This window comes from Dreissena polymorpha, chromosome 3, assembly GCF_020536995.1.
Source record: "Dreissena polymorpha isolate Duluth1 chromosome 3, UMN_Dpol_1.0, whole genome shotgun sequence".
Classification (NCBI taxonomy): Eukaryota; Metazoa; Mollusca; class Bivalvia; order Myida; family Dreissenidae; genus Dreissena; species Dreissena polymorpha.
In genome coordinates, this window is record NC_068357.1 from 121,612,869 (window position 1) to 121,637,755 (window position 24,887).

A 24,887-nucleotide genomic window follows, 5' to 3' on the forward strand; every position below is an offset into this window, starting at 1 on the left:
TACGTGTTATGTGCAATATCCCTTCGGGCATATTGAACTTTGAATAAAATGCATATATTATGGTACAGTGATGGTTTCAGTGTTAAATTAGCTCTTTAAGCCGAACCGTGTTGAAAATAGTTCATTTAACAATTATATATATATATATATATATATATATATATATATATATATATATATATATATATATATATATATATATATATATATATATATATATATATATATATATATATATATATATATATATATATATGCCTAAATATATTTCACTTAAACCCTCATTTAACTAGAAATATTTGACTTCTTTTCAGTTTTCAGTATAGAAGTAGTTCACTGTAACCAGATATGATGAAAGTATGCTTGGAACCAGCTTCAGAAACCAGCGAAGTGTGCAAGTCCATTTCTATTTGAATTGTGTGGCATTCGTTTAAGTCCAGATACAAATGACAGTTGTCAAACTTAGGATAAACCATTACAAGATACATTCAATTATCAAGTACAATGAGGATTAAACTCCATGCATCACTAGTGTGTTGAGAGCATTTGATGTGGGCGTTTAAGAATGTCTTCCAAGATAACCCGTTTAGCTTGGTTTATTTCCTAGAATTGTTCCTTGCGGTTCATGAAAATGTGTACTTCTAGATACATAAGCTAGATAAGTCACTTTGAGGAATTACAAAAAATATTTGATCAATTGAATTAATAATTTGAAAAAATAAAATCATTAAAGGGGCCTTTTCGTTCAATGCTTTATATTGATAAATGTAAACATTTGATCTAAAAATCTCTAGTAAGAAACAAGAATTAAATTGAAAAAAGAACACCCTAAATTGGGCTCGAACTACTGAACCATGGAGTGAAAGTCTATCGCTTAGACCACTCGGCCATCCTTGCTCATACAATGATTGTTGTATTTTATAGTTTATATAAGCAACTCTCGTAGTTTCACAAAATTAAACGACAACAACAAAACTCTCCAAATTCTTTAATCGTTTCGCGTTGCAACGCTTTATAATTTTCAGGTTTTTAAATCGCCAAAAGATCCATACAATTTATATTTTAGAGCATTGTAAATGTTCAGTATTATAATTTCCTCATAAATACCGTAACTACAACGAACATATGCGAATCTGAAAATGTTTGTTTGTTTAATTTTGTCAATTCACCAAAACGTGAAAAGATTCCTTTAAACAATTTACAAATTATTACGCGACGTTCCTTAGCACTAATACGATTTATCACATGCTATTCCCTGTTTCCCATGTAATACAACCATTACCTATTTTTTTTATAGTACACATGTGTAATACAACATTTTAAAGCGTTTTCATTGGCTTAGTTTTCTTTTATTGACCAATCGAATTTTGTTATTTTGCTGAAATGACGTTGCAACGTCAAATGGCGTCACGAAATGTAAACAATTTCCGGGATTTATCATTATGTTTGCGTAAATATTTATTTAATTTGCTTATTTAAAAGCATGTGATAAAAAGATCTGACACTCGTTTTCATATCATACCATATTTTATTAAACTCGTCCAGGAAATTCGTTAGTAAGCTCGCCAAAAGCTCGCTTACTAACAAAATTACTGAACTCATTTAATAAAATATGGTATTATATGACAACTTGTACCAGATCCTATATATATGTGGTATTTAATAAGAAATAGGTATAAATATAATTCCCCACACAAGAACAATAACTAAAGGACATTAACTATGTAAATGCTCAAGGGAGAGTTATGGTAGTTGTGCTCTTTATTTTCTTTAAAAAAGGAATATATCATTATATGAAGTTTCATTGGAATGACTCCCATACTTGTAGTGTTATGCTTCACACAAACAACACTGATAACACATAAGAAAAAAGTTCAATATTTCAAAATTACAACAAAGTTGTGGTTCTTGTGCTCTGCCATTTCTATCAATGTTCTTTTAAATCCTTCATTTTAATACCTTAAATACTTAAGGAGTTTTGCTCCACACAAAAAGGGCAACATCTTTGTAAATCCTGAATATAGATATTGTCTTTGTATTGGCCACTGCCTCTTTAACAGCTGTGTAATTATATGCAATATAAATTGTTATCCCGTCGGCACTTCCAGAGTAATAAAAAGTTGAATTGAAGGTTGGACTTGTGATACCTATATTATATTATTTCTGTCATAGTAATGCTTCGATAACAAGAACTCAATTGTTGATTGCACTGTAATGAGTAGTGAAGAATGTTCTTCATTGTCATCTGATTTCAAGTCAATATATATGTACATGTGCATTGGTAATTACAAAATATAAAATGAATAAGGTACTCATATCCGTCACAACTATATACATCATTCATGATCGTGTCGACTTTAACATAATTTGGCATGTATTGAAGTTTGTTATTAAATACTGTATATTGATAAATGTAAACATTGGGTCTAAAAAGCTTCGGTACACAACAAGAGTAACATTAAAGAAAGAAAAATAGTAACCCTCATTTGGGCTCGAACCCCCATACCCCTGGAGTAAAAGTCTAAAAGACCACTCGGCTATCCGTGCGCATACAATGATTGATGTATTTTATACTTTATATTAGCAATCCTCGTAGTATCGCAACATATAACGACAACAATAGAATTATCCAAAGAATTCAATCGTTTCGCGTTGCAACGCTTTATAACTTTTGGGTTTTTAAATCGTCAAAACATGCATATAATTAGAGCATGGTAAATATTCAGTATTACTGTTTGCTCACAAATATCATATCTACAACGAAAATGTGCAAATCTGAAACATTTTTTTTCTTTTGTCAATTAACCAACCGTGAAAAGGCCCCGTTTAATGTCGCATCGCCGTTATATGTCGCAGGCTACGGGATTTGTCGCAACGTTGACGATAAATGTCGCAAGGAACGATAAATGTCGCAAATCCTAGTGACGATATATGTCGCAACTTTAACGACAAATGTCGCAAAAATTTCAACAGCCGATATATGTCGCAACATTAACGATGAATGTCGCACACCTTTGTAAGTCATGTTAGAAACGAAAACTTGAAGTAAAATGACTAAAACTTTAAGGTTAGTTTTAGATTACCCGACGAGGTTATTTGAGCCGACTTCCACCAGAATGGTCAGTTTTTAGTTAGTATTGTCCGAAATGGTCAGTTGTGGTCAGTAAAAGTTAAACGTTCAAAGAAGTTTAGTTCACGCGTTGGCCATTTGTCTCTACGTATTTAACTTTTGTCACGAGATATTATGTCATCTGTCACCAATGCATGTTTTGGCACTCGTTATGTCATATTATTTTCGTTGTATCTGCATATTCTGTTAATAATCCACATGCACAATATTTTGGTGAAACAATATCTGTTTGTCCAAAAATTCGCGAAGAGTATTGGTTACATGCATTTGCGTAACAAAACCTCTGAAAAATAGTATATTATCGGGCTTTCAATGTATGATATGGATGAACTTAGTACCACGATGTCAACAAGTTAAACGAAAAGTAAAAACCACTAGGCTTACGGTTAGACCTATTTTTAGGAGCCATATGTCAGTCAACCTGTTACAAACCTGGATCATTTTGAACAACTAGATAACCAGGGTGCATGATTAACGGGGTTTACACCCGGCTGGGCAGGATGTAATCACACCGGTAAGAACTTTATTTTTGTAAATAGCTCAAGTTATCGAAATACATAAGCAAAACTCTTAAGTGCATAATGTTTCTTGCAGTTTGTGCTGATATCTTAACATTTAAGAATAAGTCATCGATTACGTCTGAAATCGGTTTTAAAATTTCACGTTGCGTGCAGCATAACCGTGTACATATATGCGTTACACATCGAAATTTTGGCCAAGAACACAGGCGTATTTAATAATAATTCTGATGTATTTCACAAAAAGCCATAAGTAGCATTCAAAACTGTCTTTTATGCACTAGTTGAAATTCTTAAGAAAAATTGTTTAAAAAGGTTATTTGAAGAAAAGGACCACATACCGGTGTGTTTACTTCCATTAACGTTCAATTGTGAACGGCAAAGGCTCGCTTACTAACAAAATTCCTGAACTCGTTTAATAAAATATGGTATGATATGACAACTCGTGCCAGATCCTATTTGTATTGATTTCAAATAGATCTAATGTTATTTTATACTAATTGGATCTTTAATACAATAATATGTAAATTTTCCATATTTTCTGCAAATCATTGTTACGGTAACCCATTTATGCCTAGCGTCTAGAAAAAAGGCCTTTGCAAACAGCGTAGACCCAGATGAGACGCCGCATGCTGCGGCGTCTCATCAGGGTATGCGCTGTTTGCTTAAAGGATTTTCTGTAAGAAATATTCTAAATATAGAAATAAATATTCTAGACATCCATAATTTTTTAAAATAAATTGATCCATTTAAGAAGGATGGGAGAGTCCACTAGGCGGCTTAAATGGGTACAAATCGGTTGGTTATATTTGGACTATGCTATTTCGTTTATGCTATTCTATGCTTGCGTATTTTTCGTTTACACAAATTTAATGTGTTGTGCTGATTTTGAAAACTAAAATGTATCCAATATTATGCAATAGCGAACAACTGAAGCTCTTTGAGCGCTTTTATTTTTTGTTTAAGTTTTACATTTATATCCCATAGTGACATTATTTTCAATGGTTTATCACCTGAAACCCGGTCGTGTGCGTCTGTTTGAACGAGGAATGTTTTCTGAATACGAGGTCATGTCCCTACAAATAATACAACTCTTTTTTCATGTTGATTGCTTTGAAATCAATTAAGAATTTCACTTAATTGAATATCATCGCTTGTATTTCATCTCATATAACACCATTTTAGGTGAAATGCTTTAGAAATAATTATTCTGTATCACTTTCTTTTTCAAAAGTCGTGAGTATTTAGATCTATATCATTTGCGCTGGTAGAGCAATTAAAACGATACAACATATATTTAACAACAATGTATTTTGGACAGCATGCAGATTATGATTTGAAATAATTACGCAAAGGTAATTTAATTCAATTAGATCTTTTGGGCTCCTGCTTTGTATAACCACCAAAGATTATTTTCAATTTTATCACTTATTCCGAAGATAATAATTAAAACGCAAATGCTCGGAAGAGCAGATAAATTGAAAGTAGATACGGGGTCAACTTCGATGAAACCCGGTCGGTTATTGTTAAATGTAAATCGAGAGGAACATAAGTTTTAAACAGCGATAAGATCCACAACGCGTAATAGGATCTCTCTCATACTATTACATTGCCTGACATAACTACCACTAAATCTTGATATTTAAAACAGTGTCTGACAATACATTATACTTTTATACATTCGGATTATTTCGGATTTTAACAGCGCACGAGTCTTGAACGTTCGCTGTCATAAATGTGTTATAAAATTACCAATTTCGCAAGTGGTACATGCAATTGTTTTCAATTAAAAACACACGTTTTGTGTGAAATTTAAATCTTGTTTAATTAATGGTGAATACAAATTTCAGTTTTATAATAAACGATGCACATTATCTTTAAACCGTAGGCGTTCTGAGCCCGTCTCGGTCATGTAAAGCTAGTTGATAAATGCGTATGTAATACATGTATAATTGATGTTTTACTACTGCTGTTATTTTGCTGTTTTAAATTTCACTTCTTTTTTGTAAAGTTTTTTTTAGGAATCCACGCGACAGTCGACGTGTGGAAAGTAGGAAGATTTATGAAAACATTAAAATGCCTATGCACTAGTTACGCCCACTTTTGAAATTGGGTCTTGCTTGTGGGGTCTATTCGAGAAACGAAGACGACATTTGCAAGGAAGAAATAGTGAAGCTGCTACAAAGCCACCGCCATCAACATCACAGACCAGTGACGATTGTACCAACAGAACAAAACAGTGCGTGTGGCGGTGGATATGTTTTATGGAAAAGAACACAATCACCATAATAGACCAGTAGAGAAACAAGCAATACACAGGTATTACCATTAGCATTAACGACAATACCAACAGCAAAAGAAAATACGTTACGTGGCGGGAAATGTTTGCAGGGATTATAGCTCGTGAAATAGTAAAGGCATTAACATCACAAACTGTAGTGACGACAGTAGCACCATAGACAGACGCTGCGTGCGGTGGAAGGGATGGTTGCAGAGATGAGAAAGTGGGAGACACTGAGTGCATTCGCGTCGCCGTAAAACAGCACAATTTGAAAAAGTAATACAATAATACACAGCATCAATAACGTACCTGGCAACGCAACACCATAAGATTTTTCACCGAAAACAAACAATTATTGTTTATTAAATTAAGAGATACTGAATCTGTATCTTTTCAGAAATTGTTGATACTCATCGTTTAAAAAACTGCTATGTTCGAAATCCACTGAGTATAAATAAATCAACAAATACAATATTAGCCAATATTTAAACAACTTTAAAGCAATCGGGTTAACAGCGAAGTGTAAAACACACATACATTTTGACAGGTCAGATAGAAAGACAATAAAACACTCTTGAGATTTCAGATGACTTCAAGGCATCAGTCATATTTTATAAATAATCATTTTTAATGTATATCATCAATCATCCTTTAACAAAGTCATTTTAATGCATATCTTTTGATAAGAGTGCATTTATATGTCATTATTTAACAGTTATAGCATCTTAAATGGTAGAAACATCACTTGCCTTGTTTTATATAACCAAGTTCCTTTTGAAACGTTTAAGGTCAGTACCTGTCTACGCCGCCTGTTAAAGCTGCAATTGAACAAATAATTAGCATTACATGTATACTCAACAAAATTATAATCAAATGCGTTCAATAAAACCAGTTTAATTTGTAATTTCAATACACATAAGAATGAACTTCGAATTCTTAGGAAAGAAATACTATTAATCTTTGATTTTATATCGAGTATTATATAATCGAACTACACATGTACAACATATCAAGGCTACATTCGCGAATCGATGCAAATTATGTAAAGCCTATTGTTCGACAGACTAAATAATATAAAATAATCTTTGCCTCTCCGTGTTTCAATGTACTTCTTTAAATTTTTCAATACATGAGATAATATGAGATATGTGCTGCAAACAACCGAAAACCAGAATCGGATCACTCACAAGTATCAACACGAACAATACAAGAGACGAAACTTTCCGCTTTTATGGATCATTTTTAAACAAATGTGTTCTTATTATAAATCCAGTTGAGGCGGAAAGTGACGTCCCTGCTTAGCCGTTGAGGACTGCACAGGCTAATCAGGTACGACACTGCACACAGTTGCTTTAAAACCGGTTTTCTCATAGCGCGGCTCGTTTAGATTAAGAGTCATCTTAGTATCTACATATGCAATAAGGATGAGCCATAGACACTTTTCCAATACCGGGGGGGGGGGGGGGGGGGGGGAGTAAATAAAAGTTGCTCAAGTAGCAGAACCAATAGTTGCAACATATAAAGCAGCAACAGTATTCATCGTCAAGAATTTTCGTGGTTTTCAAAAAAGAGACCTTTTCGTTTGCATGCAAATTCGTTGATTTATGATTTAAGAAACAAGATATGCGGAATGTGTGTCGGGCATTTTCCGATGTGTTTGTGTTACATTCAGGGTCGGTGAACGAAAACTAATGAGTCGCGTTCTGAGAAAACTGGGCAGTCCGCACAGGCAAATTAGCGACGACACTTTTCGCTTTGATGACATTTTTCGTTTAAATGAAGTCTCTTCTTCGCAAAAAATTCCATTTAGGCGGAAAGTGTCGTAACTGATTAGCCTGTGCGGACTGCACAGGCTAATCTTGGACGATACTTAACGCAAATGCATTATGCCCAGTTTTCTCAGAACGCGACTCAAACGTCCCACGAATAATATTGATTTAACAGTATTTTAACTAAAAACTGACCATTCTGGTAGAAGTCGGCTAAAAGAACCTTGTCGGGTAATGTAAATCTAACCTTAAAGTTTTAGTCATTTTACTTCAAGTTTCCGTTTTTAACATGACTTACAAAGGTGTGCGACATTTGTCGTTAATTTTGCGACATATATCGGCAGTTGAAATTTTTGCGACATTTATCGTTAAAGCTGCGACATATATCGTCAGTAGGATTTGCGACATTTATCGTTCCTTGCGTCATTTATCGTCAACGTTGCGACAAATCTCGTAGCCTGCGACATATAACGGAGATGCGACATTTAACGGCGCTACATTGCTTGTGCGATACAATAATAAATAGTTCAGGGTGATAGAACATGTTTAAAATTATCATGGTAAATTATCTCAAACATCTACATGCCCCTACTCCCTGAATTAAGTTGCCCCGCTCCACCAAAAAAAAAGAAATAAAGTTCTTTAATCTTCAAATCATGGGTATCAGGTATCACGGGCTAGCTGATTTCGAAAATCACTTGTCCTTAGGATTATTTGGACACATTCAATCCAAAAATAATTAAACAAATTCATCCGCCAGTGAGTATGCAAAACTTTAAATATTCCTATTGTTGTTTTCCATGAACATTTAGGTGTTTTATGTCCGATGACTGTACATTGCATGAGCATATATCATACATAAAGGAAAAGGCATGGACACGAGATAATGCGTTTATTAAAAATAATGCTGGATAGAGACGCTGTTTTACATTACTCTCTTGAGTACACTCAGTATGTTCATATTCGCGGCGAACTTTTAACACAATCTCCGTATATTCCTTCCCCTACATGTTTACTATTTTATATGAAGGCAAACACGTGACTACTAAACAAATACTAAAAAACTTAATACTAAACTTTGGTTTAACAAAGAACTCAAAACAACAAGGTCAACTGAATCAAAAAGGCAAACATAACTGACGGTTACCGTTAATTATTTGCAATAATTTGAAAGATCCTAGCAAATACAATATAATCAATTTGTACACTTTAAATCCAAATGATAACAGCAAAGCCTTTTTAAAAGAGTTATAAAATATCAACATTATTTTCGGGATCAGCCCAACTTATTTCACACGCAGGCATATTTACCCCAAAGATTCCACAGGCCCTAAAATAATATTTAACACAAACTTTTGTGCGGCCCTCAGTTTTAGTCTGCTTTCCATAAATAAAAAAAGTTATCGTAATTCCTATCATATTAACAAATTTCATCAAAACAAACAAATGTTAAACTCCGCGAGTTGCCACTACAAGCACGTGTTAAACTCAAATAAGATTCAGGAAAAAGTTTACGTCATGAGTTAAAAAAAGACTACTAGAACTATCTTAATAGCCTGAGTACAAAAACAACTGACGATGTCTTGACAGTAGAACAATTTTACTGCTTTTTTTAGAAATACAAATTCGTTTAAACATATCAACGAATCTCTCCAGGAAGGGCCGACACATACACGCCGGTCATAAAGACGGTTGACTCAAAACATGGTTTGCGTGACATTAATTTAATAACTCAAAATGGAGCGAAAATTAAAACTCAGTTTCTATAATATATTACCATAATTAAAATTAAATAAAGAAACAGAATACACATCGGTAAATAAAAAACATCCTTTCACTTATTGATTGTTTTAACATGAACTATCACTGTATTGCTTTCATCAGCAATAATAAATGCCACAGTTATTTGCTAGTTTAGGGTCACCATTTTGTACTGCACTGACGTTCCTTTTTTCCAGTTGCATGACATTATACATTATTTGAGTAAAAAAAATTAAATCGCATAAAAGACTGACATTAATTTAATAACTCAAAAGGAAGTGAAAAGGGAAAGTCACATTCTATTATATATTACCATTATTTAAATTAAAACAAGAAATGGAATTCAAAGTGGGAAGTAAAAAAAAATCCTTTTACCCATTGATTTTTTTACATGAACTATCAATGTTTTTCTTTTATAAGCAATGATAAATACCATAGTAACTTGTTACGTCAATGTTCTTTGCTTATGTAAAGCATGTAATAATACAGATACAGATCTGACATTCACTACCATATCATAGCATGATTTATTAAATTCGTTCAGGAAATGTTTCAGTACGCTTGCCTAAGACCCTCTTACTAAAATCATTCACGAAATTGTTTAATCCAATAAGGTATAACATGCAAACGAGTGCCAGGTCCTATATTTATGTTTTACAGCTGACCGCAAACATTTGAATGCCCTAAAATAAAAGGTCAATTTATGCACGTTTAACAATAAGGTGAGGCGCAAACATAAATAAATTTTACTCTCGATAAGTATTCAAAAATAAACAAGCCCATTCTGTAAAAAGGGTCGTTTATGGTAAAAGGTAACAAGCCTTTAAAGTATACTGTATCTCAAGTAGCATGTGACCGATAGTCACGTTTTATACTTTGGCCTACATGATATGCAGAATATAGTACGCGGTATGACTGGTATAATTGTCGCATAAATATATTTACGAGTGTATGCTAAGGACCTATTGGTAAAAGTTTTTTTTCCTATTTATTATGTTATATCATTTTATGACGCTATTGAGAAATATTATTTATTACACAATTGTTTAAATAAGAAAAGACTTGAGATCACCAATGACTTTTACAATAAGTCCTCACTTATGTTTTGCGCGATTTTGACAAACATTATTTATTTCACCATTGTTTATCTAAGAAAAGATTTGAGTTCACAAATTACCGAATGTCATGTACAGTGCTAAATCTTTTTTTAGGAAACAACGAGATGGAACAAACCACACCCGAATGCGAAATTCTTGATTTGGCAGAACAGCTGCGTACGGGCCTTGAAGATGACACTAAGGATTATCTCGATGTGTTTGCTAAATGCAACGAAGTATTAAAGGTGTGTGTGCACGAATATTATTCTATTTAATTAAACTAAAATTTATTTATTTTTGCTAAATATTATTATTGATCGTTTTATCAGTTATGCAGTCCAGAAAAAAATACCTCCTCCCTCGTGAAAATTGTGTTCACATAGCAGTTGCACGAATAGCTGTAACGATGTTGATAGTGAGGCTCATGTATATCGTAAAATTATTTACGCAATTACCTTTCGATTTCCTCTTCTTAGTACGGAATAATTGTTTAACAAATGTTGAACATCTAAGTTGGTTTTTTACCGACCGGTATGAGAATTAATTATTTAGACATTCCTAAACTTGTGCGTAGACATGTTGTACTCATACGTCTATTACAACAAATGAACAGTGTTTGAAATGTGTAATCTGTCTGTTTAAAGGGCATATCGACGGCATTTCCTATTTGATAAATGCAGTAAATTAAAGAACGAAAATGTCACTCTTCCGGTAGTTTTTTTTATAAAGTAACAATGTTTTTTTTTTTTTGTAAATGACAAATATATGCACTGTAAAAAGTAATGTTCTCATTATTCTAATGATATCTCAACCCTCACCTTCACAAACTCGCATTGTTCACGGAGAATTGTACTAAACCTCTAGACCTAGAGCAGACAATAGGCCATTCTTCCTCCATAATCAGGAGAAATTTCGGGACTATGTTTTTATAACACTGCCAGACAAAAGCTTTCGGTTTCAAATAGATCCTTTTCTCAATAAGCCAAACTTGATAAGAGGAAGAAGTCACGTGACTTACAGGATTCCAGAACGAGGCTGAACGTGTATTCATTTCTAATAGTGTCACGCAACGCTGCATCGGATTCAACCATTCACTATTTTGAACATTCGGCGACGCTGTGATATTGTCAATTCAAGAATTAGAAGTAATATATACTTCCCATTTAAAGATTTAATGCGTTAAATAATTGTTCTTTATTAAAGGTCATGTTTTATTTAATTGTTTGCACATTTTGACATTCTTCTTTAATTTGAGCATTTTATCGCGATGTTATATCAAAGATCGATCAATAATCTTGTTTATCAAAAGATTTGTAGTTTTATTGCCCCTGTGTTCAGCACAAACCCATTTTCTCGCTGTGATCAGATATTGTGCTAACAAATACTTATCAACAAAAAGTTGTCATAAACCACATGAAGTAGATGTCTGGTCAATAAACGCAATTTATAATACTTACATGTCTTCTCCTGGTAGTAGTATGCTCGAAGTCATTTCTTGGACTATGTTAACGCCAAATACTCATTGAATGTATAATGTGTCATTACAGATTTTCAGAAACTAAATACTGTATAGATATTTGCCAGTTTAATCATTATTATAAAGTGAATGACGGACATTTGTTCCAACGCTAATTTTGAAACAGGTGGACGTTCGTTCAAACTTTGTTTTGACTACCCAGACACTCGTTCCTGCGTTATTTTGACAATCCGGACAATTGCTCCTACATTATTTGCCAACCCGGACATTGGTTCTTACATTTTTGCTATCCTAGTAATTATAATCACATTTTGTTTCAATGAATATGAAACTCTGGGCAATTTTTAACCGGTATTTTGAATGTGTCATTATTAAAATAGTGTGTGTTATTTTTAATATTTTTATCATATTTTTATTAAGTTTTTAAGATATTTTTTGTGAGCATAAGCATGATTACGTTATAAATATTTTAATATATCGACTACCACTAAGATCTGTAATAAGCTAAACGTTGTGGATCTCGGGCGACTTTAAGTGCATTGCTACAGTGTTGTGGACTTAGACGAGTGTTTCTCTGCGTACGAGTGACCCTCGAAGCAAAGATGTACAATTATGTAAGAGCGAATATCCGGGGTGTGAAAATTATGTACGACATGTTATCCGAACTTTCGAAATAATGTAGGAGCGATTGTCCTGGGTGTCAAACTTTCGGGTAGTCAAAACAGCGTAGGAACGAATGTCTGCTTTATCAAAATAAGCGTAGGAACAATTGTCATCGGAACGAAAGTCCGGGTACCTAATTAAGCGCTTAATACCTATACGTTTAAATATTAAAAAACAATACTGCTAAACATTAAACGTATTTAGTGGGTGCCGGTAAAAGAAAACTCCGTCATTAAGTAGCGCCTAGTCCTATAAAGAGTGTTCGTTAGTGTACGGAATAACATAATCAAAACTAGCATTTTCATTAACCAAAACGGGGTTTTATAATATTTCCGAAAAATGCTAACATCAGATCTTTATTATATATTTGTCACTTAAAATCACGTTTATATAGTTATCCATGGGCATGCATAGACAGTTCAGTTTGCATCACGTCCGTGTTTGTACGTGTCTTTAGAATATTTCAATATTGTCATTCATTGTACAAGAACATTTATTCAATTATAAACAACATTAACATAACATTTATAACGTGTCATGTTGTTGGCCTTTTTGTATTGATTATTCAACAAACCTCTTAAACGTTCGATCGTTCATGAAAAATATCACACACCAAACACACTAATACCTTTGAGAATAATAGGTATATAATGCTATGTATTGTATTGTACGGCTAATGTATGTCTTTATTTTGTTAAATTATGATGCTGTAACTCTTTTTTATCAAGATAAAATACAATTTAAAAATATACAGTTATGGTACTAAATTTTTGTCGTTGAATTATAATAAAGGTGTTAGAAGCCTAAATGTTTATATTATATTGTAATTAGTTTTAAATTTATTGGTTTAACACATTCCTGTATGCATATGTTTGACGATATTTTAACAAGTGTCAGTGCTCACGAAAATCCCAAATGTAAACAATAACAATGAACTGGTATAAAATCATTGATATTCTCCGCCAAAGAAAGTGTCACGTTCAGCCTCGTTTTGATATTCGACGAGACACGTGATATTTAAAAAAAATAGCAACAGTGGTAGTGTTGTGAAACTGGTCTATTGACTGAAACATATCTTTGGTTCAATGTTCAAAGTCAAATAGTTATCATAAAGCACTTGAAGGCTTACCCGAGCTACAGCTTCTAGATACATTGAAGGATTTCAAAGTAGCATGTTACAACAATCAACCTATATCAGACACTATTTTACACATAACAGTAGGGCCATCATGCCCTCAAGTCTCAATTGAGTTCACGAACACCTAACACGACATAACACATAATATAGAAGGTTCGAACTTTGGGCTTATTGAGAAAACTACGATAAAGCTTAATCAACAATACACGTTTCAAATGGCACGGTTGCCTCATTTCACCAACTTTTGTTTCAAATTTCCGCTTAAGTCAATTACAAGCTGTTCATGACCGAATTGGACTTTTGATATAGAAGTGTGACTTTTTAGATGATGAGACAAGCGGCATTAAATATTATCATAGTAGTAATGTGTGGTAAGTAGTCTTAAAATTGAAAGTTTACATGGAAAAGCTAGTTACCTTGTACCATATACCTTTGATCTCTGCATGTGACCCTTATCTCCGGCTCGATTGTTTCTGTTAGTTGATTCGTAAGCAATGGGCTTCTTTTTCTTTACGTTGATCTCAAACAATACTTGACCACTTCGTGAAGTCGTCTGTATATATGAGTCAGGAGGCAAATGTCGCTGTGATGTCTAGCACTTTATGCGGACAATTTGTTGTTCATTACCCAGTTCATTTATATCGATACAATTACTGTGAAGAGAAACGGTTTTGTCGGACGTCGGGGCTCTCTTGGACGCATTCAGAGTGGTCCATGTCATGGACCATGTGGCAGAGGTTTTTGTTTTGTAAACTCCGGATTCCTCTACAGTCTTTCCTTGGATGTTAAAGCGCCTTAATATCTTCTAGACCGTATCCCGTCCACCGGGGCAACGTTAATAAAATCTACATATACCGGACATTTTCATGTGATTGATTGCTCTTCTGTTAGTGCTGGCATTTCGATGATAATAATGTTTACATGGTCCTGATTTTCGAATGTACTTAAATGTATATGGCTATCATCTGAATTCGTCTCCATTGTGTAGCCTCGTTCATTACGCCTTTATTACGGAGCTTTAATATGTAACATTGCTTCTACTCTATAGGTCCATTTCATTATGCAATGCGTTTGCTGGATGCGATCCATCATTATGTATGCCATACCGTTTGCAACGTGTGCGATATTGTCAGGTCATGGATTTTTTTATTTTTACTTGATTTTAGTGATTTGCCGTGAAAGATCGGTGACTGGTCATGTGTTGCTGTCAAGATCTGCACCCTCTTATAAGTTGTAGTTTTGTTAATGTGTAGGTCATTTGTGATCAGATAAAAATGTTCTTGTGATTTGTTTAACTCTTTTTTTTGCTTTGAAAGAAGTTTTCTTTTGTTAACGGGAATCATGGTATTTCTCTGGCACCCTGTAAGTTTGCAAGTGATCACGCAACTCTGTTGAGCCGCAGTCTTTGTTCATGCAGCACGTTGGTATATCATGCTGTAAGGTGGTCTTGCCTGGAAAAGTCTCTGTCTGTCGTTTAACTCTCAATCTGAAGAATGACAATATCTGAGGACAAGGTCATTTCGGTTGTAGCCCGACACCCAAGTTGTTTTAGCAGACCGATGTGAACGTGTTTTCGATGTCAGAAAGAGCTTCGAATCATAAATCTATCTTTGGGTAACATTATCGGTTCTTTGTGCTCCTTTTCTTTCCTATGCAGGCCATTGTAGCGGTAATAAAATGTAAATAATATACATTATATAGCGGTAATAATAAAGCCTGAATGTTTTTACGCTCTCATAAAAGGTTTGACATCACTTAAGATCCTCTCCCTTATGCCTCGGTCACACTGTCACGAATCAGTGCTACGAACGAGCTACGAATACTTTTCGGCACAGTTCGTAGCTATCCTTACTGGACCGTGGCTCTCCGTACTTGATCCGTGATCAGTCGTAGTACTTTTTGGATGTCCGTAGCGACTCGTGACAAATTTGAACATGTTAAAAAAATGCTGCGAATTTATCGACCGTAGCGTATCCGTAGCAGTCCGTACTGATCCGCACTAGTTCGTAACGACACCGTAGTCGTCCGTACCTTTTTGTATGCCCAAAGATTTTCAAGGACTTCTACGGATTGATACGAAGAACTACGGAGCGGTACGGTTACGCTACGTATTAGCTACGATTATTCCACGGATATATTACGCAAAGCCACGGTTCTAGTACGTTGTACTACGGATAGGCAGGAATTTGCACGATCTTGTACGATGTACTACATTTCAGCACGAAACAGTACGGACATGTACGGTCCACTACAATAAATTGCTTCTGAAATACATCATTGAAATTATAAAGCAACCGCACTTGCATTTGATGTGTTAACAATCATGAACTGCCAGCAAATTGCGTTTGCGATAAATTTGTTACACTTGGATACTGATATGGCACAAAATGCAGAGGCCGTAGTCGAGCTGCTTTACGATATGCACTGAGGTAATAATGATTCAATATCGTATAATTAGTATAACTTTGTGCTAAAGGTTACGTATTTTGAAAATATTAGAATTTGAACTTACTAGTAATACATTTTTTATAATTGGCAGGTAAGTGTCTGCCTCATATAACTTTTGAATCTTGCTCTTTTACGTGATTAAATAATTGTTAAATTAATAGCCGACATAATAAAATACAAAATTAATCATACTTACCTAAGCATAATCTATATGTGTACATCAATAATTACATACTTTATCAGGTCAGAGAAGAAAAAGGAGGTGGTGGATAAGAGACTGGCTTTTAAGACGACCCGGCTCTTGGTTTTGAATGGAGAGGTAGACTCTTCCCCAGACACGGCTGATTCCATTAATTTAATTCTGTTACGCGCTGTTGCTGCCGCTTGCATGTTTTCTTTTGGGAAGGCATTCTGTGTATGACAATACAAGAGGCTGTGGGCGCAATGTTCAATAGTAGTTCGTTCCTACCTGTCCGTCGCAATTCCCACTGCTTCGTAGCGGACCGTTTTAGTTCGTACTTACCCGTACTAGACCGTAGCGGATCCGTAGTTAGATCGTACTGATTCGCGTAGCATCGTAATTAATCGTACCAGACCGTAGCGGATTCGTAGTTTGATCGTGCCGATTCGTGGCGCTCCGTACGAAACCGCGTCAATCAGTTGCAGTCCGTACCTTTCCTTGTTCGTTTTCCAACATTTTGATGGTAAATTCGTTGTGCTCCGTACTGAAATCGTAGCGGCCTACGAATTTTGACAATTTCGTAGTCATTCGTAGCCGATTGAATCGTAGCTCATTCGTAGCTCTGATTCGTGACAGTGTGACCTCGGCATTATGTTTGCGACCTGATTTTTGACAGACTTGATATCTAAGGTCCATGGATTTTTTTGTGGAAAAATCGGTGCCACCTATGAAACAGTGTGTTTCTTCTTGTCATATAATGAGCTCTTAAACAATTCTCTTGGCGTTAACTAGTTTGATATCAGGCTTGGAATCAAAGTAAACGAAGTCTTTTCCGAACAGGATGAAAATAAATATTATGTGATGCTATTTATATTGCCTGCTTTTTATCTTTTACCCTGTTTGAAGATTTTCTATAATAAATGATGACACATTAAAACATAAAAAACACAATAAAATTCAAATCAAAAGTAAATTTCAAAAAGTAATCCTTTCTGAGAATTCCTTTTCATATAATTTTCAATATGTTTTAATTTAGAATTTAATACATCTTAATATAACACCCTTGACAATACAATTTGACCATTATTTCAATAATTGATTATATTATCCTGCAGCGATATATAATTTATCCATGGATTGTTATCAAAATATAAAATCGCCGATAGTTTCCATTTACAGAGATTTGGCAAGGAAGAAATTGTTCCCGTAGGAAGTTCTGTCGACGATTCAAAGATCAGTACTAATGAAGACTTTGGCGATGTCGATGTATTAGTTATTGCTAAAACAATCAATTTAGATGAATCGCTATTTGAATATGAAAGAGATTACCCTTCGTTTTTACGGTTACGCGGAAACGGCGTCCATGCTTATTATTTTGATGAAAACGATCTTGTAGACAAACAATGGGTGAAAGCAAACGTTCTAAAAGACCTGCAAAACAGTAAATTTTTCGTTTTAACTAAACTGTTTTGGATTTTGCAAACATTACCACTCTCGATTATAAAAGCAACAGGTGTTGGATTTGAATTTTCGTCCTTTGACATAAACCCTAAAACCATAACCCTAAGAAATATTTCTATCGATTGTGTACCTGCATTTTCATTTTCCGGATGGCCTCGGCCTGCTAGCGAATGGTTGCACAGAACTAGATATTGGCCAATCAAAGAGGTTATTGAAGAAATAGTAAACACGGGTTGTCAAATTGTTGCTAAGAGACCGTTGTACATTCATGACCCTGGTGACGAAAATCGTTCTCCTGAAGAAATCGAGACAGATGTGATTTTCCGGCTTTCGTTTTCTAAATGTGAACTGGTGCTTTCAAAAACAATGTCAAAATCCCAACTTATGCTATGGAGAATTCTAAAAGCTTATCAAAAAGGATTTTTACAGGTCAAGCCAAAGGTGCTGGCTTCATATCATTGGAAGAATGTTGTATTTTGGATCAGCGAAGAAGAAAACCACGAATTTTGGAATCCTAAAAATCTACTAAAAGCAATAGTAAAAGCACTTGATTTTATGATTGATTGCTTAACAAAAGAGTTTATACCATTTTATTTTGTTCGGATTGAAAATCTTATTGCTGGGTGCCGGCGGGATATGATTCTTGAAACATTGCAAATGGTAAAAGAGATTCGCAGTCAACCGCTAGATGCATTAAGGCAATTCATCCAGAACCCGCCCAAACGAGAAAAACCAGGAAATCTCCCAATAGCAATTACGTATTTTAACGAATGTTTGGAAAATATGAAAAAAGTAAACCCATTTGAAGAAAATGCAACAAGTGAAGTAAATATAGGCGACGTGTTTGCTCTTCTTGATTCTTGTTCAGACCCAAAGTACCACTCATTACAAGAAACTCAGCGTTTATTTAAGCATCTTATTCATAGAATTGAACAACAGGCTTTAAGAGAGTTAAGTGAATTAAGAGAAATGCCTGGATTTTTAGAACCCATTGAGAAAGTGATAACAGTATTTTATAACGACGTATTGAAAACTTATAACAATGCAAGAAATGAAAAAATATACACAAGAACGTCAGATCCAGCCTTAGATGATGTTTCGGAAAAAGATCAGAGATCAAACGTAGAACAACTGAAAACTATTTTTAAAGAAAGTTATTTCTCGTTAAGCGAAGACGTCACAAACACGCTTATAACATGGATTCTAGGTCTTATAGATTTCGTTAAGCATGGGTATGGGAACAGCTTTTCAGAAGAAAATATGTTTAAAAACATGGATGCCCTAGGGGACATCTCGCGCATTAGTCCATTGTTGTATATTCCACGGGATTTCTAAGGATTATATTGTGCAGACAATTTTTTGTTAAGGAAATGATTTACAATGACAACAAGACAATTTTATTCAGGAATTTAAAAAGGAATGGATAGAGTTATATTAATAATAAAAAACACTTTGCAAAATACTGTTTCGTCTTATTTTTTTATTTTTTCTTATAAGGAGAAAAATAAAAAGTTGATTTTATCCAAAAATGACATCGAACCTAATTTGGGTGGAACAAAACTGCAATTGTATTAGTATTTCTGGTTTAGCTTTGGAAATATGTATACATACGCACGCTGGCGCACACGCACGCACACAAAAGCATACTATTACGAACGCACACACAAACACACACACACACACACACATACACACACACGCACACACCCGCACTCACTCACACACACACGCACACACACACACACACACACACACACACACACACACACACACACACACACACACCACACACACACACACACACACACACACACACACACACACACACACACACACACACACACACACACACACACACACACACACACACACACACACACACACACACACACACACACACACACACACACACACACACACACACACACACACACACACACACACACACACACACACACACACACACACCACACACACACACACACTCTCACACACACACACACACACTCACACACACACACACACACACACTCACACACACACACACACACACCACACACACACACACACACACACACACACACACACACACACACACACACACACACACACACACACACACACACACACACACACACACACACACACACACACACACACACACACACACACACACACACACACACACACACACACACACACACACACACACACACACACACACACACCCACACACACACACACCACACACACACACACACACACACACACACACACACACACACACACACACACACACACACACACACACACACACACACACACACACACACACACACACACACACACACACACAATATGATTTGTGTCAAATGTGCATTGTTCCTTGCATTACAAAATGTATAAGAGATTAGCTGAACCTAGGCTTCCTGAATAATTGTACTATAAATTTTACACCATGCTATCAAAATGTGTTTTAACATCAGAAAAAAATAAATTGCCTTTCCTTATCATTTACGTTATCAATAAATCTGTTCAATAGTCTCGTGTTTTTCTCAATAAATATATATATCACGTTTATTACTTCCGTTTAAGTAGTATTAATAATTTTGGAATAAATACTGTTCTTTTTATATTAGCTACAGATTTACTTACTTTAAATTTGATATTAGACATTTAACAGTAGACCTGTCGGAAATTATAAGTTGATATTTTTTTTATCTTTTCTGGCAAACAATGAAATAAGAATGTGTTCGTGAAGTTCGGTTAGATTTCCTGTTTTATAGGAATAATTTATAGATTTTTATAAAAGTATTGTTTATGTCGGTTCAAACAATATTTTAAGTTCTGTAAATTGTCCATCTTAGTCTGGGCTTTTGTGATATTTCATTTCTGAAAAAGCTGGACATAATTCATTGAAAACTCTTCAGGATGGACTAGACTTGAAACTTTAATTTCCTTAAAGATTTAACTTTAAAATGCATAATATTTAAACATTATTAGGTACTCGGATGTCAAAACGAGCGCAAGATTGTATTACACATGTATGCCATCTGAAGCGGATACTTTTGTTTAAATGCTTTAGCAATTATGAATCGCTGTTTTTGTTAAGTCCAACTATTTTCATTTTAACTGACTGTACTAATGTTATGTAATGTTAAAATCATTTAAAATCAATTTTAACTATTTAACTGTAACATTTGATGTGGCTGAAGATGGGCATACACAGCAAAGGTTTGAAATGTTTTATTTTTACCTTTTTGCTGCTTCTTCCTGCATTTCACGACCATGATGCCATGTAATATTCACATTATGATATGTCTCTCAAGCCTTTTACAAAGCATGCGATGCATTTGATGCATGTGTTTGTTTCATTCCATCGTGACAAACAAAGTTACGGTTTTTGCTCTGCTCTGAATATAAACGGGGAGTAGAACAATAGTAATTAAATTTGATTGTTTCTCTTTCATTGCTATTTAATATGAATTATGATGCTACGACAGTAGTTTGTATGTACAGTTTATGAATAATTATGGGACACATGTGAGGCGATGAGCTCCTTAAAACCGATTTTGACCTTAAATGTGATTTTGCAAAGACCGATCTAAGGCGGTGACCCCAAATTGAATTATTATTCTTGGTGCCGTCGCATGTTTTATTGTTTTTTTTTATTGTTTGAATTTGTCATTTAATTGAATAGTGTGAGATTTAAAGCCTGTGTGATTTTGCATTGAAAATTGCAAGCAGGTACCCCAGTTTGTGTAAATGTATGTGCGTTTGTTATGAACATGTGTCTTGTCTAGTGAATTTATTTTGCATCTGCATGTTTGAGTATGTGCTCGTTGTAAAAAAATAAAAGAACGCGTTGTATTATACATGTTTTATCTACTTCTTGTTCGATCACTTCACAAGACCTTGAAATAATAGTTCTCTGTTTTCTTGCACCGGTGGTTAGCGCGTGGCTATGATATTAATCAGCAAAAATATTAATGTTATTGAAAAAAAATCAAATAATAACGAAAAATTTACTTCTCTGAAAAAAATCACTATCACTTGATATATATATATATATATATATATATATATATATATATATATATATATACTTTATACAAGGTATTGAACTCAAAATGATCAGAAAACAGGGTTCATCGCTTTGAACAGCCATAACTTAATCAATTGTGCAACGATTGTCATGAGCTTGGTCTTATTCAACGCAGATATGCATTTCATTTGTACATTATCTTGCAATATGTATATAAATGCTGGGTCAACTTTTAAAAAATAACACGATACACAATTCGCGCGATATAGACACTTACACTCACTGATATAGACACGTAAACAGATTGATAGACACTAACATTAACTGACACGTTCACTCAATGATAAAGACACACACATTAACTGATCTAAAGTTACACATGTGGGCACTTAATAATACCGAGATATACGCTTGCAAACATTGACATCAACCTACATATATTGATAGACACTTACACTCACTGATATAGACCTTTACACACACTGAAATAGGCACATACGCTCATTGATAGACACTTACACTCAATGATAGACACTTACACCCATTGATATATACACTTCACTAGTATAGACACTTACATTTACTGATACAGACACTTACAATTACTGATATATACACGTACACTCACTGATTTAGCCACTTACTCTCACTGATATTGACACTTACACACACTGATATAGCAACTTACAGCAACTGATATAGACACAACCACTGATATATTTACATTCTCTGATAGAGACACCTACACTCACTGATACATACATTTACTCACACTGATAAAGACATTTACACACACTGATATACTAGTATACCTTTACACTGACTGATATATACTTTTACACGCCTGATATAAACATAAACACACTCTCTGATATAGACACTCACAGTCACTGATATAAACACTTATACTCACTAATATAGACACTTACACTCACTGATAAAGACACTTCATACAGTGATATGGACACAACCACTGATATAGACACTTACACTTACTGATATAGACACAACCACTGATATAGACACTTACACACACTGATATAGAAACTTACACAAACTGATTAAGACAATTACACACACTGATATTGACACGTAAACAGACTGATAGACACTTATATTAATTGACACATTCACTCACTGAAAAAACACCGACACTAACTGATCTAAACTTACACATACGGACACTAAAACTTACGCTTGCACACAATAACATAAACTTACATATATTGATAGACAGTTAAGCTCACTGATAAAGACACTTCCACACACTGTATAGACACTTACACTCACTGATAGATACTTACACTCCCTGATATAAACACGTAAATTAACTGATATAGACACTTACATTAACGGATATTAAAACGTACACACACTGATATAGAGACTTACACTCATTGATATAGACACTTACTCTCACTTATATAGAAAGTTACACTCAATGATAAAGACACTTAGGCTAACTGATATAGACGCATACATTCACTGATATAGACACTTACTTTCACTTAAATGGACACTAACACACTCACTAAAATAGACACATACATGTATACTCACTAATATAAACGTACACTCACTGATATAAAAACTTGCACTCACATATAAAGACGCATTTACACGTACTTAAAACAAGACTTACACACACACTGATTAACACTAACACACACTGAAAGGCAAGTTCACGCAGTGATATAAACACTTACAAACTCATTTATAGACACACTCAATGATAGTGACGCTTATACTCACTGGTATACAATTACAAACGCTGAAAGACACTTACAGGTCGCTGATATACAATTGCATAAGCTGAAAGACACTAACACACACTGATATACAATTGCATACGCTGAAATACTCTTATACTTAATGATATACGATTGCTTACACGTATTGACACTTACACACTGCTGGAGACACTTACACTCACTGGGAAGTTACAGGACAGGGTCTGTGCATGAGGCAGGCACAGATGGAGGTTGTTTCTGGGTGTGCACAGGTAGGGGCTTGGATTTGAGAAAGGCGCAGTTAGAGGCAGGGGTCTGAGTTAGGTACATTTAGTGGCTGGATCTGGGTCAGACGCATGTAGTTAATGGGGTCTCGGGCAGACACAGGTAGGGGATGGAGTCTGTGGCAGACACAGGTAGGGGCTAATGTCTGGGCAGGTAGTGGCTGGTGTCAGGAGCCGACACAGGTAGGAATTGGTGGCTGGTGCAGACATAGGGAGTGACTGGGTCAAGCACATGTATCGGATGGAGTCTGAAGCAGGGAATGATAATAGATATTCTGGCTCAGGTACGACTGCAGTTTTATCAGGCACATGAAGGGTTAAGGTTCTAGGACAGGCCAAGGTAGGATCGGGGGCTAGAGCAGGTAGAGGTATGGTGTGGGCTCTTGGACACTCTCCGCCTTAATGTTTGTGTGAATATGTACATTATTTTAAAATGATAAAAGTGGCGAGAGCCTTCTTTGTAGCCTTTGCTGACTGAACATGCTTATCTGGGATTAATAAATTAACGCACATGCATTGAACCCTTTTTTCACCCAGCGAAGCTCAAACAGTTAGAAGCTCGGATAGAGAAATCTGGTTCTGGCTGCAGGTTGCGATATAACTCAACGCAGTATACTCGACTGAAAGACGTTCTATGAACATCATACTTGAGCAATCATCAATTAATATTTTAGCCTCGTTCTGTAAACACTGGGCTTTAATCATGTACGTAATTTGTCGTCCCAGATTAACATGTGCAGTCCACATAGGCTTATCAGTGACGACACTTTCTGCTTTTATGGAATTTTTCATTTAACAGAAGCCGGCGTCGTATTTCATTAGGCTGTGTGGACTGAACATGCCTATCTGGGACAACACATTAAGCACATACATTTAATGTAAATAATTAAATTATCTACATATA

The 24,887-nt window shown here is 34.9% G+C and overlaps 1 protein-coding gene across 1 annotated transcript; it reads left to right on the forward strand.

The window, feature by feature from the left end:
* The first annotated feature begins 10,374 nt into the window (after nucleotides 1-10,374).
* LOC127872558 (uncharacterized) lies at nucleotides 10,375-24,386 on the forward strand. The gene is made up of 4 exons (XM_052415883.1): nucleotides 10,375-10,427; nucleotides 10,671-10,801; nucleotides 17,643-18,825; nucleotides 24,313-24,386. The coding sequence occupies exons 2-4, from the start codon at nucleotides 10,682-10,684 to the stop codon at nucleotides 24,384-24,386; spliced, it is 1,377 nt and encodes a 458-aa protein (XP_052271843.1). The 5' UTR covers nucleotides 10,375-10,427; nucleotides 10,671-10,681.
* The last annotated feature ends 501 nt before the right edge of the window (nucleotides 24,387-24,887 follow it).